Raw genomic sequence first — 12,328 nt, 5'->3', positions numbered from 1 at the left:
TGGACTGCTCTCAGCACTGAGCTAGGGCTCAGCACTCCCCACATGTGGAGATAAAGCAATGCCTGCCCCAAACCTTGATCCCTCCTGTTCACCCCTGCACAGCATGCTTAACACTCTTTGTCACTGGTGCCTTGGAACACAGATAGACATTCTACACACAACCAGCCTGGATCATGGGACCAACTTCAGACACAGGGACTTAGGGGCCAGCAGTATCTGCATCTTTATGTACACTACAGGGCAGAGCGCCTGGTCCCAGGGACACACCACTTTTAACACTTTACAAAACCCAAAGGACGTAAGGGACAAGTGCAAGTCCAGGAAACGAGGCCAAAGTCACGCAGATAGGTCGCTGTTATCAAAACGCTCCTGGTCATACACTTCAGCCACCACCTTGCGACCACCAAACCAGCGCCCATTGAGAGCCTGGATGGCCTTGTGAGTCTCTGAGGCCATGGAAAATTCCACAAAAATCTTGACGATGATTTCTGCATCTTCCTCCTCGCCCTGTTTTTCTTGGTAGATAATAACCCGGTTTACAGCACCAAATTTGCCACATTCTTCTGTCACCTCTCCCTCCAGGTCATCATCGATGTCCTTGGGGTCCACCATGTTTCGGAGAACCATCACTGTAGACTGGGGGAAAGACAATTGAAATCTGTGACTGTGGGAAAGACAACTGAATGCTGTGACTATGGACCACTACATCCACACTATCAGAGGTGGCACTGGCACTAGCCCACTACCTACCTCCTGTTTTCTGAGTAGCTTTTGCATGACCATGTGGCGAGCACTGCTTCCAGAGATGCTCATGTGTTCCTGCTCACTCAACATCTCTGGCCTCTCTGACTCAGGAAACAGCTCCTCCTCTTCCTTCTCCTTCTTGGGCTCCAGGAGGCCCAGCGTTGGTGGGCTAGCTAGGATGGGGTTCACCACTCCCACAGAGGGAATAGTGACCGGAATAGGAGGACGGGCTGGTGTCACACCTGCAGTAAAACCAACCAAGTTTAATAGCCACACATACAATCTCCTTGGGAAGGAATAGAGAGTTGGTTGGCTATAGCCAGCCAGCCCTGGGTTCAAGGAATTACACTGAAGTGTGGGTTGAGAAGCTGAAGGCAGACCCTAGAGAGGGAAAGGAATGGTGGAGAACCCAATCCACTCATACTCACCTGTGATGACTCCAGGGGCTTGGGCAGCCATGACAGCCTGGGGTAGGGCCCCTAAGGGCTGGGCCAGTGTCAGTGCTGGGGACACTAGTCCTGGTGTGGCTAAAGTACCCAGCACTGCTGCTCCAGCCACTGCTTCCTGAAACCAAAAGGCAACTGTAGTCAGTTTCTAGTCTGGGTCCTCTACCCAAAACCATCTAAAGAGCCAGTTCCCGAAGGATCAGTGGGTCTGTCCACCCACTGTCAAACAAACATCACTGCATCAGCTCTCACCTGAGCTGTAATCTTGGCTGTGGCTGCAGCTGCGGCCACAGCAGCAGCAGGCGGGAGACCTCCAGGCGTGGCAGGTGTTAGCAGGGGCATGGGGGGTGTGACGGCCTTGCCCACCCTCAAGTACTGGCCACCCAGATCAAAGAGGTTCATGGAGGACACAGCATCCTGGGACGACTGGGCCTTCTCATATTCTGCAGGGCAGGATGAGCAGTGAGAAAAGCCAGCCCCAGTATGAGGTGGGCTTTCTCTTCTCCTTGGCCTGTCCCAAACTCACCGATAAAACCATAGCCCTTGTGCTTGCCAGTTGTGGGGTCCCGGGCCAGTGTACAAGACTTGATCTTGCCAAAAGCTTCAAACACACTCTTGATGTCATCATCAGACAGGTCCTGATGTACAGAGGCCACGTATATTCGGTTGAAAGCCCTAGCCTCCTCAGCCAGCTGGTCTATGATGGGCTGGGCTTGTCCTATGTTGCTAGGTCTTCCCACCTGATGAAGGTCAAAAACAAACATCAGCCTAGGCCTGTGGTGACTGCTTGTATGTAACTTCACAAAGCACTCAATTACTCTAGGCTCAAGACCAAACCTTCTTGTCCTTACTTTGATGTTCCTGCCCCCAAGCATCACAGAGTTCATCTGCTCTAAAGCCAACTGTGCAGCTTCTGGGACCTCATACTCCACGAAGGCAAAGCCCTAAATACAGGAAGGTGTTATAAGGCAAGGATAGCAGATAGAAGGGCAAGCTAGGGTGTGGGGGTAGCTCTGATCTGCTTACCTTATGCTTCATGGTAACTGAATCCCAGGACATATCAATGCTCTTGATGGGGCCAAAGGGAGCAAAGGCCTGACGAATAGTGTCTTCTCCCAGCTCATAGTAGATGGAACCCACATAGACCCGGCACATGATAGCCAGTGCCCGCTGCCGCTGAGCTGCCATCTGCAGCAGGACAGAAGGAGAGAGCCACTGGCTTGTCAGGAAGGTGGGTGACTCAGCAGCCCTCTCCCATCCTGGCCCACCCGCCCAGCTCTGCTGTGGGAAGGACTCCCCACGCAGCACTGAGGTGCAGGCTGGGCCCTTGCATCCAGGGTTTAGGGGTCAGCAGGACCCCAACCCAAGGAAGGCCAGGCCCAACAGCAGGACATGGAAGTACCCAGCCCACCCAGGCCCCAGACAGACTTTGGCAGCAGAGCTGACAGGTGGTAAGAAGGCAAGGCTGAATGACCTATTATTCAGCCCACTTCTGTAGTCTGGAGGCCAGGTACCTGGGCGGGGCTGGGAGATCCTCCCACTAGCCCATCCAAGTATTGGGACAGAAGAGGGAAGGAGGAGCTGTCCAAGCCAGACACACCTACTGGCATGGAGGCCAGAAGAGAGGGTGGCAGAAGACAGGGCAGCCATTGCCCAGAAGAGATCCCAGGGAAGGAATTTGGGAGCCCAGAAAGGGGCTCTCTGGAGAGAACAAGGAGCAAGTGCTCATGCAGGGAGACAGGTGAGGACTAAGTGTGCTCTATACTTTCCCCATCCCAACACCACCCACAAAAAAGAACTGCTGGGAGCACATGACTGTAGCCACAAGAGCTGGCCCAAGTAAGAGCATCACAAGGCAGCAGAGAACCCAATGATGAAGCCTCAGGGATCCTTAGGGCTGGGAAGCTGGCAGAACTAGCAGTGAGCTGGGCCACTGTAATGAGGGACCACTCATGCCCTGGGACAGGCTCCTTCAGCACTTTATAGATATGCCAGGCAGGGGGTTTTAGAGCCACACATAATGGGGCCACAGGTAGGGCCCTACGGGCTAGGGCCTTCCTCCTTAACACAAACAAGGGATCCTCTCACCCTAACAAAGGTCCCAGTGGCATGAGACCAATTTACTTCTTCAGACATTAGTAGGCCTAGTACAGCCCAGTCTCCCTAAGAGAGAGTACTAAAAGGTCCACTAACACAACTTATCCAGGTGGGGCCTATCTTTCCTCACATTAGGAGCTCCCTGAATTTGGGGCCATTCCCTCAAACTGGCTGCTTAACAAGCCTCAGGCTACTGTCCAGATGAAGGGCCCAATGGTAGTCACCCCTTCTCTAAGCCCAACGCAGAAATAAAGCCAAATCTATCCTTCAGGCCACAGTTTGAAAAGAGAGTGCATAGTCTCCCCTTCAAGAGGAGACTACCCAACTACAGGTCTCTCTGATCAGATCTCCCAGGAATCCACAGAGGGTCAACAGCTCCCTTTCAGACATGCTTTCCAGAGTACACAAGAGTATGTCATGTCTCAAATGTGAGGGCAACTCATCTAGGGGTGACCCTCCAAGTGGACACCCCAGAGAAAGGGCCATGTCTTTCCCACAGGATCTCCCCAGGATAGGGCCTAGCCACTTCAACTTGCCTCTGGGCAAGGAAGAGCCATCTTCTTCCCAGACTCCTCTGCTTAATGCAGCCATGGCCATGTGACCTCTACTCCTAGCTGAGAGCTAGGTCTATGACCCAAGTTATTGTTTGCCCTTCCCTCTCTTGCTCACTCAGGCCCCCAGCCCCCATCCCATCCATCCATCCTCCCTCCAGAGCATGATGGGGCCACAGTTAGGACCCCTCTCTTATCAAGGAGCTTGACCCCAACCCAAGAGCCTGGGCAGCCTGGAGACTGTCGGAGCTGGAGGCCCACAGGTACATCCCCCACATGGGGTGGCAAGGCACAGATGAGCCTGGCATTGGCAGCTACCCTCCCTGGCTGGCTGCCGCGGCTGCCCTCCGCAGTTACCTGGCCGGTTAGTTTTAAGGTGGGCCCTCAGAGCAGATGGAGGCCTCCCCAGGGGCGGTCCTGGGGTGAGTGCCCACACCACTGGCCCCACCATGCCTGGCGCTCTGCTGTGCTCGTCCAGAGCTGGCGGGCAGGGCCGGCCAGAGGAGCAAGGTCCCCAGCAGTGGGCTGCACTGCCCCCCTCTAGCCCTGACTAAGGACATGAGCCCCAGAAGAAGTGAGCATTTCTATTGACCGATTGCAAAGGTGAGAGAGGATCTCCAAAGCCCATTGTCACTGCTGCCATCTGAAAGACAGTAAAGACAGAGTTCAGTCTGTTGGAGCCGAGCAGTCTCCCGCTCTTGTTAACACCTCACGCAGACAGCAGCAAGGCGCGGAGTCCCCGCCCTGCCAGGGAGGCCCGCCTGCCTTCCCACACTGCTGGCCACTCTGGCTGGTCACTGGCACCTGCCCAGGGGGGGCTTCAGAGCCCCTGGTGCCCCGCCCCACAGCCTCTGCAGCAGGACCGGCGAGGGCAGAAGGAAGGGAGGTAGGAGAGGGATGGACAGAGCACAGTGAACAGCCAGTATGAATGTCTGAGGGTTGGACCTGGGGATGGGGAAGGCTCAAGGCCCAGGAACCTGTCAGCTTTCCATAGGCTTCTTTCCATAGACATCACAGCCTCTAGCCTAGGTAGGGCCCAGTGGAGCACACCCCTAGACTGCCCCTTCAATCGAGGGCCCCAGGGATAAAGGCCTGACCATAGGGGCAAGGAGGATCACAATCAACATGCTGCCATCATGGCTGTACACAACCTGGGTAACAAGGGTGTGGTAAGACCCAGAGGATCTAGTGGGAAGACCAAGAAGGAGAACTGGGCAGAGCTACAGAGAAGGAGTGGGAAGGGGGTGGAGAGGGGCCTTATCAAGCAACCGGAGGAAAGGCCAGGCCACTCATGCCTCAGAGAGGACCCTGGTGGTCCAGAGAATGAATCTTGAGAGTCTGAGAGTGATAACACCTTCTGGGGGCAGTCGGCCACAGGCACAGGAGGAGGCAGAGAAGAGGAGGAGATGGTGGAGGTAGTGGGGAGGGGCAGTGGAGGCTTCCTGGCCCAGGCTGGGCAGAAGGGCCTCCAGCAGAGCCTGCCCCAAGATAGTGGCTGTGGCGTGCATGAGGGTGGTAGGGCTCACCTGCAAGTTGGTGAGCTGCTGCTGCTGGTGCGCGATGGTCTGTTTCACCAGCACACTCTTGATGCTCTGCTCCATTGCGTATTTCTTGGCCTGCAAGAGATGGCAGTGAGGAGCACTGGGGGGCCCAGCCTGCAGGGGGATGACCCGCCTTTCCAACCCTGGTTAAGCTGTTGTGCCCAGGAGATGCACTCTCACCTTCTGGAGGGCCTCCTGCTGCTCGGGCGTCAGGGGAGGCAGCCCGAGCTTGGTGCCTGTACTTTGTCCATTTTCCATCTTGATGGATTCTGTGCCCTGGAGTAGGAAACAGGGGAGTTGTTCAGCAGCAAACTCAACATTTCTCATGTGGTTCTAGAAACCCCACAGGTCATTTATTCCTAGACTCTTGAATTAAAGCAAGAGATAAGCCTCAATACAAACTACCTCCTGCCTGGTTAGAATACAGGCCTTCCCTTCAGACACTGTTGTACCCACTCAGGCCTTTGTCAGACATGACTTGTAGATGGGACATAATTAACCAGGCAGGTACCCTGTAGGACAACACAATGAATGGCCTCTTCATGCAACACAGGAGAGCAGTCTGCCTGTCTTTGTTGACAATTTGATTCCAGAGTCTCTATCCCAAGTCTTGTAGAGCAGTCAATCTTTACTGTCCTCCAGAGCCCAAAACACAGAACCAGGACTAAAGTCTCATTATTCATAGGCTACCAGGCATTTTAACCTCTTGGTTTCCTCAAAAGGCCTTGCCAGAGCCTCAAGCTACACCAGAAACAAGCAAAGGTAAGGGACCTTTCCTCCAACAATGCCCATTTCAGGCTTGAAGACATTCTTTCAAAACACACCTTCCAGAGGGTGGGTGTTACTCCTCAGTTCATGAGCTCTACAAAGGGCTACAGCCTATTAACAGAGCTCCACCCTAGCCAAATTAATGTAGAACAGGCAGTCCTGGCCAGTGGGAAGAGCTTGAAACTTGAACACTATTAAGATTGTGTTTAAGTTGCCCTTGAAGCCATTCCTAAGTTGTGTAAAAGAGGAACACAATCATGTAAACAGGGAAAGCACAATGTCAGAGTCAGCAGACCCTCGGAGTAATGGAAAGAGCTAGCCTATGTAAATACTAATCCAATATACCTCTGGTTACTCTTCTAGGCTTTAAGACACAGCCTTTGAGAGCAACAGCAGAGAAAGGAAGGCCCTCAGCATAGGAGTAACAGACAAGAACTGAAACACAAAGAAAATAGGACAGGTCTGACCAACTCAAATCCCATGGAACTCCATCATGGATGCCAGAGTGCCAAGTTTCTGTTCAAGGATCAAAAGGTAGAAAGCTTATAAGGTCCCTATGGGACAGCCTCAAGAAGACCCTAAAGTCCCTCGAGAGTTGCCAAAGGATGGGACTACAGTTTGGCTCATACTAGATCTGTCCTCTGCCCTCCCAGCTGGCCCCAAGCCTATAAGACTGTGACACTAGAGTAGGCTGTCACCATGGAAATCAATGCCAGTTCTTCTCAGCCCCCTAGAAACTTTTCAATCTCTTCTTTGTCTTGATGAACAAAAGGCCCTTCTCCCACCAACCAAAAGCACACTGGCCAGCCAGTCAGGACAGAGCTTCAGCCCCCACAAATTCCCAAGATCCACAGATGCATACCAATAGCTCTGTCTGCACCCCCCCCCACTCCATTGCCTGGAGGCCTAGCCAGAGGCCACCATAGTATCTTGTTGAAACCTTATGGGACTCTTGCGGAGGAGGGAGTAAAGAATCTATCACCTAGCAACAACAGAGCCCAGCTTTACATCCCTGAAGATTTACTCCCATGGGCCAGTAACTAGAGAACAAAATACATCCATGCCCACCCATAACTCCAGAAAAGCATGAAGGTGAGGGGAGTCCCCTAACACACATGCGCTTTGACTTACATGTTATTTTGCTGTTTTATTTACATGAAAACAAAGAGCTAAAATGAAAATTCCTATTTCTAGTTCTAGACACAACACTGACATTCTGAAACAGAGGGCCCATCCTTCTGCACAATGCTAATGGCTCAGAGCCAGCACCACTGAGGGCTGACCATACTTATTCCCATCATCCCCAACTCCTCCCCCTGCTGCCTGGCTAGCAAACTGTCAGGCCCTGTAAGGCTTAAGCTAGATAGACTCTCACAGAAAAGAAACCAAACAGTAGCAGGCTGAGGAGGGGGCAGGGCTAGGCCTCAAGATTTTCCCCACCCAAATCTCCAACTTGGCCCAATCAGGTCTCTCTAGGCCCAGAAATGCATTGGCAGGCAGGCAGGCAGGCAAGGGAAAAATCATGTTTAAGGTTAATAATACCTGTGGAGGTTTCCATTTGTCTCCTGCTGCCACCACTGCCGCCGCCGCTGCTGCAGCCGCTGCTGCTGGCTCCGACCCCCCTCCTTGTTGGCCATTGACCTGCTGCAGGCAGGAGGGAAATATAAATAGTCATACAACCTATCACCCAGACCCTCTCCTCTTCCAAAGCTGAAGGTTGCCTTCCCATATAGAATAGGGGAAGCTGGACAAGAACTTAAGAAGGTCCACTGAGTATTTACTCCCAGAATCATTCCCATCTTGTACTGCCCTTATACCCTCTAGCCTGCCAGCATATACACAGCTTCCCAGGGTACCGACAGAAAGCAGAGAAGCAGCTGGGCCAGGCCCAAGTTGACATTCTTCCAGCAAGGGACAAGGACAAAAGCAAGCAGTGTTGTAGCCCAAGGCCAAAGAATGCCACCCTTTTCTGCTGATAGATTGAGCCAGATTAGATGAGAGGGTGACCAGCTGGCTGTGTCCTCCCATCCTTCTCATGGAAGCAGAAGCACTGCTTCCACCACTTGGGCTAGGCTTCTTAGCTCAACATTTATTCCAGCAATTCTATGAGCTCTGGGTAAACCCAGGCCTCCCTCATCCAGCACACAAAATGAAAAACTGTCCTAGGATGGCAACTGAGAGCTTGGCTCTCACCATCAGAAGGGACACAGAGAATACTTGTCCAAAGGTAGCAGCCCTGAGGAGATGGAGCTCCCATCAAGCCTGTGGTGTGGTCCCTGCCACCTGATAGACCTCAGATAAAGGTGGGCAATATGGTAAGGAGTGGGATGATATGATAGAAGGACCATAAACCCACTCCAACTTCGCAGAGGACTGCAGTAACAGAAGAATGTGCTTACCCTACCATCAGCTAAAGTGCATGATCCACAAGTATCAAAAGACATAGAGATGGTTGTGCCCATTCTTAGAAACAAAGCCAGAGGCTGGCAACTTGGACAAAGTCTCTCAGGTCATCAGGCTTCTGGAGGGATTGGCAGCACAACCTAATGTACTACAAAGACCTTGTGATGGAACCAGAAACTATGGCTGGCACAGCCTATTCTTGGAGCTACTCCTGGTGCTACCAACACTGAGTGTGTACTACTGTCTGTCTTTTCTCCACTGTGACTCAGAAATGATATCCCAAAGAAAGCTAGAGGAGTGGTGACTCCTGTGGCACAGGCATCCACAGAATAGAGGTTGCTTCTTAACACCCACAGTGAAAGCATGCTTCCGACACTAGCCAGACACTAGTGAGAATGTTAACCCTGAGACACACATATAACATTCTGCCTCTTCAAATGAGTAGCGCCCAGGGACAGGAATAAGTGCTGAAAGCAGCAGACAATGCATATGCACAATCCAGAGAAAGCTCACCTGTGGACACTACATAGGACCAAATTTAGCTCATTTACAATGGAGAGTTCTCTAATACAGAGTCTAAAACTCTGCTCTAACCAGTCACTGGAAGAGCCTAAAGAAAATTATCATTTGTTATCACAGCTGGTTACTAATATGCACCTCAGCCATGGTGAAAGAGGGGAAGAGCCCTTGAGGGATTTGCTGCTGAGTGTCTCAGGTACGCAAGCCAAGCTTTACCCTTCACCAGTTCAGAATAAAAAGTTATTTCCATTACAAAACATTAAGTAACCTGAGCAAATCACCTAAAATCTAGGCCTGAAGCTCCTCTTGTGCAGGGGCATGGCCTATCTCTCAGGCAGTAGCGAAGATTTACGGGATCATTTTCCATGAAGTCCCTTAGGCTCTGCATATGGAAAGCAAGCCACAGATTCTAGCAACATGAGTACCATGGAGAGCAGTGCCAGACCCCCAAGAACAGGACTGGCTGGAGGATGCTGTCTTCCATCTGTTCAGGTCCCTTCAAGGGTGTAGTGCTACTTCCTGGGTAGCCAAGGTTGGACTGAGCACTGTGGATGTAGCAAAACAAGAGAAAGACAATTCTCCTGGCCTCATGGTCAAATGCTGGCAAAGACTATTCCAGCTGCTTCAGTGGTGAGACTCACTGTTTGAGCCCATCTCAACAATGACACCACCTTTCAGCAGTGTCAGGCTAACCTTTCAGTCTGCATAAACACCAGGGGCTACCTAGAAATGAGGCATCCACTCTCCTCCAGTGTTGTTCAAAATATCTTATATTCTGCCCCCTTTCCCCATCATCACAGGCAGCTAAGGGCAGTCATCAAGATCTCAACTCTCAAGTGCCCCTCTTCCAATATGAAGGTGCATTTCCCAGCTAGGGCTGAGGAATGACAGCCTGTGTACACTACTTGACCCTACCGTAAGTCTGGCCTCCAGAAACCTGCTTAAGTGGTCTCAGACCTTGCCTCATCCCTCTGGATGAGGATTGCAGCTAATAAAAGATTGGATCGAAGTGGGTTTAGGTTCAAGAGATAAGCAGTTCCTAAAGCAAGTGGGGAGGAAGACTTGTGGTCGTTACTCCCGAACATTCCTGACTGACCACTGAGCAGGGCAGAACGAAGCCCTTGGAGCTTCCATCACAAGACAAGGAGTTAGCATAGTCTTATGATGCCCACCAGACCAGTGACAGAGGAAGGCGCTGACTGTAGGGCTCTCCAACAGAGCCAGGGACAGAATGACTGCTTGAAAGGTGTAGGGGATGTTCTTCCCCTTCTGCGGGGTAATAGAATGGGGAACCCGCTTCTCTGTGCACCATGGCGTAGAGCAAATGCCAGTGAATCCGCCCCTTCCGCGTCCCCCACACCGGGCGTAGTCGCGTAGATCTGGAGCAGGCGCCAGGACTCCCGGAGGCCGCCGGACGCCTAGACAACTGTCGCCCAGCCTCAGCAAAGAGAGGCCCGCCCCGCCGGTATCCAGCTGGGCAGCCCGCAGCCGGCCCACCCCGCCCAGTTGCCGGAAACTGGAGTCCTCGAGCCGGAAGCTGCAGCCAAGCCACAGCCACGGCCACAGCCGCGCGCTCCCGCTCCGCCCCGCGTGCCGGGGACCACAGGAAAGTCCGTAGGAGGCCCGGTCACGCCGCTGCGCACCCAGGGTCCCCTCCGCACCCTGTCCCGGCCTACGACTCACTCCTACAAGCTGACGGCCGCCCCCGGCCGCGAGGGACTCACTTACGAGAGCTATAGTCGCCGTCGCCATCTTGCGTCCGTCGCGGCCGCCGCGCGCGCCACAAGCATCAGCTCCCTCCGCAGTCTCGCGCGATCTGGGCGCCGGACGTGGAATTCTCGCGATATACCGCCTAGTTACGGGAGCGGAGACCGGAACGCGTTTCCGGGGCGGGGCGGAACGGAGTACTGAAGTGGAGAGCGGGAGAGCCCTACCCTCGGGGTCAACATTTTTAAATCAGTTCCGTCTGACTGATTTTACCAGCATCCTATTTCAGTTGAGTCCATTCGCTGAAAGCGGAAAAGAGAGACCGATTTCTTCTTTTTGTAGACAGCTGAGACAAAAGGACATCCTTCGTCTTTGCACTAAACATCTAAAGTCAGGAGTCCTCATTTATTTTGAAATAGAAACTCCTAGTGAGAGAGTAGCCTTTTAGGGCGTTTGACATGCAGATGGACCCAAAAGATGGTTCCCCAGCTAGTCCTATGGTTACAGTCCTGTGGGCATAAATGTACACGCTAGTCCCCAAGTCCTGAGCTATGTGTAAATCTGTATGTTCATCTGTGCGGTGCGAGGAGCTGCCCTGACGTTTGCCTTGAGCTGCACTCAGTACCAAGGCCTTAAGGTTGCCTTGCAAGACACCAACCACATCTGTAAGCTTAGGCACCCACAAACTAAACCGGATAGCCATTGTGTTTTTCACCCCTGAGTTGTTTAAAATTTAATATAGAGAACTCTAGCAAAATACGGTAGAATATCTCCCCCCTCCCTTCCGAACTCCTTTAAACCGGAAAGAGCTCTATTGAAAGCAAAGCCTAAGTGGGCAGAGAAGTAGAATGCTAGGCAGCCAGGGGAGGGCCTTAGCAGACTGGTTTGTGATGCTTGTGTCTAGAATTCTCTGAAAAGTACAGATAAGAAAAAAAAAAAAAAAAAAGGTGCCTCCAGACTTCTATCCCTACTACATGATACTAGTAAGTCTGCCTCTGCCAACAGTGGCTAGAAATTAGCTCCATTCTGGGAAAGAAGCATTGAGACCCTGCTTAGCATCTCACTTTTAAGCACAAGTGACCTACCAGAATCACCAAGCACAAGAGCATGAGGAAATATCACACAGAAGAAACCAAAACAATAAAAGAAATAGAAAAATAAGAATAGAAACTGGGAAGGCAATATCATCAAAGATAACCAAAGATCTTGTTTCCCCCAAACAAGAAAATAACGACCATGAACTTAGATTTCTTCCCAAGTTTAAAGACAGATAGATAGATAGACAGACAGACAGATAGATAGATGGAGATAGATAGGCAGGCAGGTAAGGTGCTGGTAGTGCACTCCTTTAATTCCAGCACTTGGGAGGCAGAAATAGATCTCTAGAGTTTGAGGCCAGCCTGGTCTACATAATTCAGGACAGACAGGGGCTACGCAGAGAAACTTTTGTCTTGAAAAACAACCCCCCACCCCAGAACAAAACAAAACAAAAATCTGCAGATGAGTGATTCAATGGGTTGAAAAATAAAGCTGAGCTGGGTGTGGTGGCACA

The 12,328-nt window shown here is 51.9% G+C and overlaps 1 protein-coding gene across 5 annotated transcripts; it reads right to left on the bottom strand.

Moving 5' to 3' along the window:
* Positions 1-199: 199 nt before the first annotated feature.
* PUF60 (poly(U) binding splicing factor 60) lies at positions 200-10,880 on the bottom strand (the record flags this gene model as incomplete). Of its 5 annotated transcripts, XM_080939812.1 has the most annotated exons (13): positions 200-636; positions 751-986; positions 1,173-1,308; positions 1,443-1,633; positions 1,717-1,930; positions 2,042-2,134; positions 2,217-2,378; positions 4,431-4,481; positions 5,365-5,454; positions 5,560-5,655; positions 7,690-7,791; positions 9,495-9,614; positions 10,798-10,850. In XM_080939812.1, the coding sequence occupies 12 exons, from the start codon at positions 9,495-9,497 to the stop codon at positions 337-339; spliced, it is 1,674 nt and encodes a 557-aa protein (XP_080795938.1). In that variant the 3' UTR covers positions 200-336. The 5 variants fall into 5 exon arrangements, with proteins under 5 accessions (XP_080795938.1, XP_080795936.1, XP_080795937.1 ...); XM_080939810.1 differs by lacking the exon at positions 9,495-9,614 and having other exon boundaries at positions 10,798-10,880; XM_080939811.1 differs by lacking the exon at positions 9,495-9,614 and having other exon boundaries at positions 7,690-7,788; positions 10,798-10,821.
* Positions 10,881-12,328: the final 1,448 nt, after the last annotated feature.

This window comes from Micromys minutus (assembly GCF_963924665.1).
Source record: "Micromys minutus genome assembly, chromosome: 27".
NCBI lineage: Eukaryota > Metazoa > Chordata > Mammalia > Rodentia > Muridae > Micromys > Micromys minutus.
The sequence above is the reverse complement of the archived record's forward strand: the minus strand, read 5'-3'. Positions and strand labels throughout refer to the sequence as shown.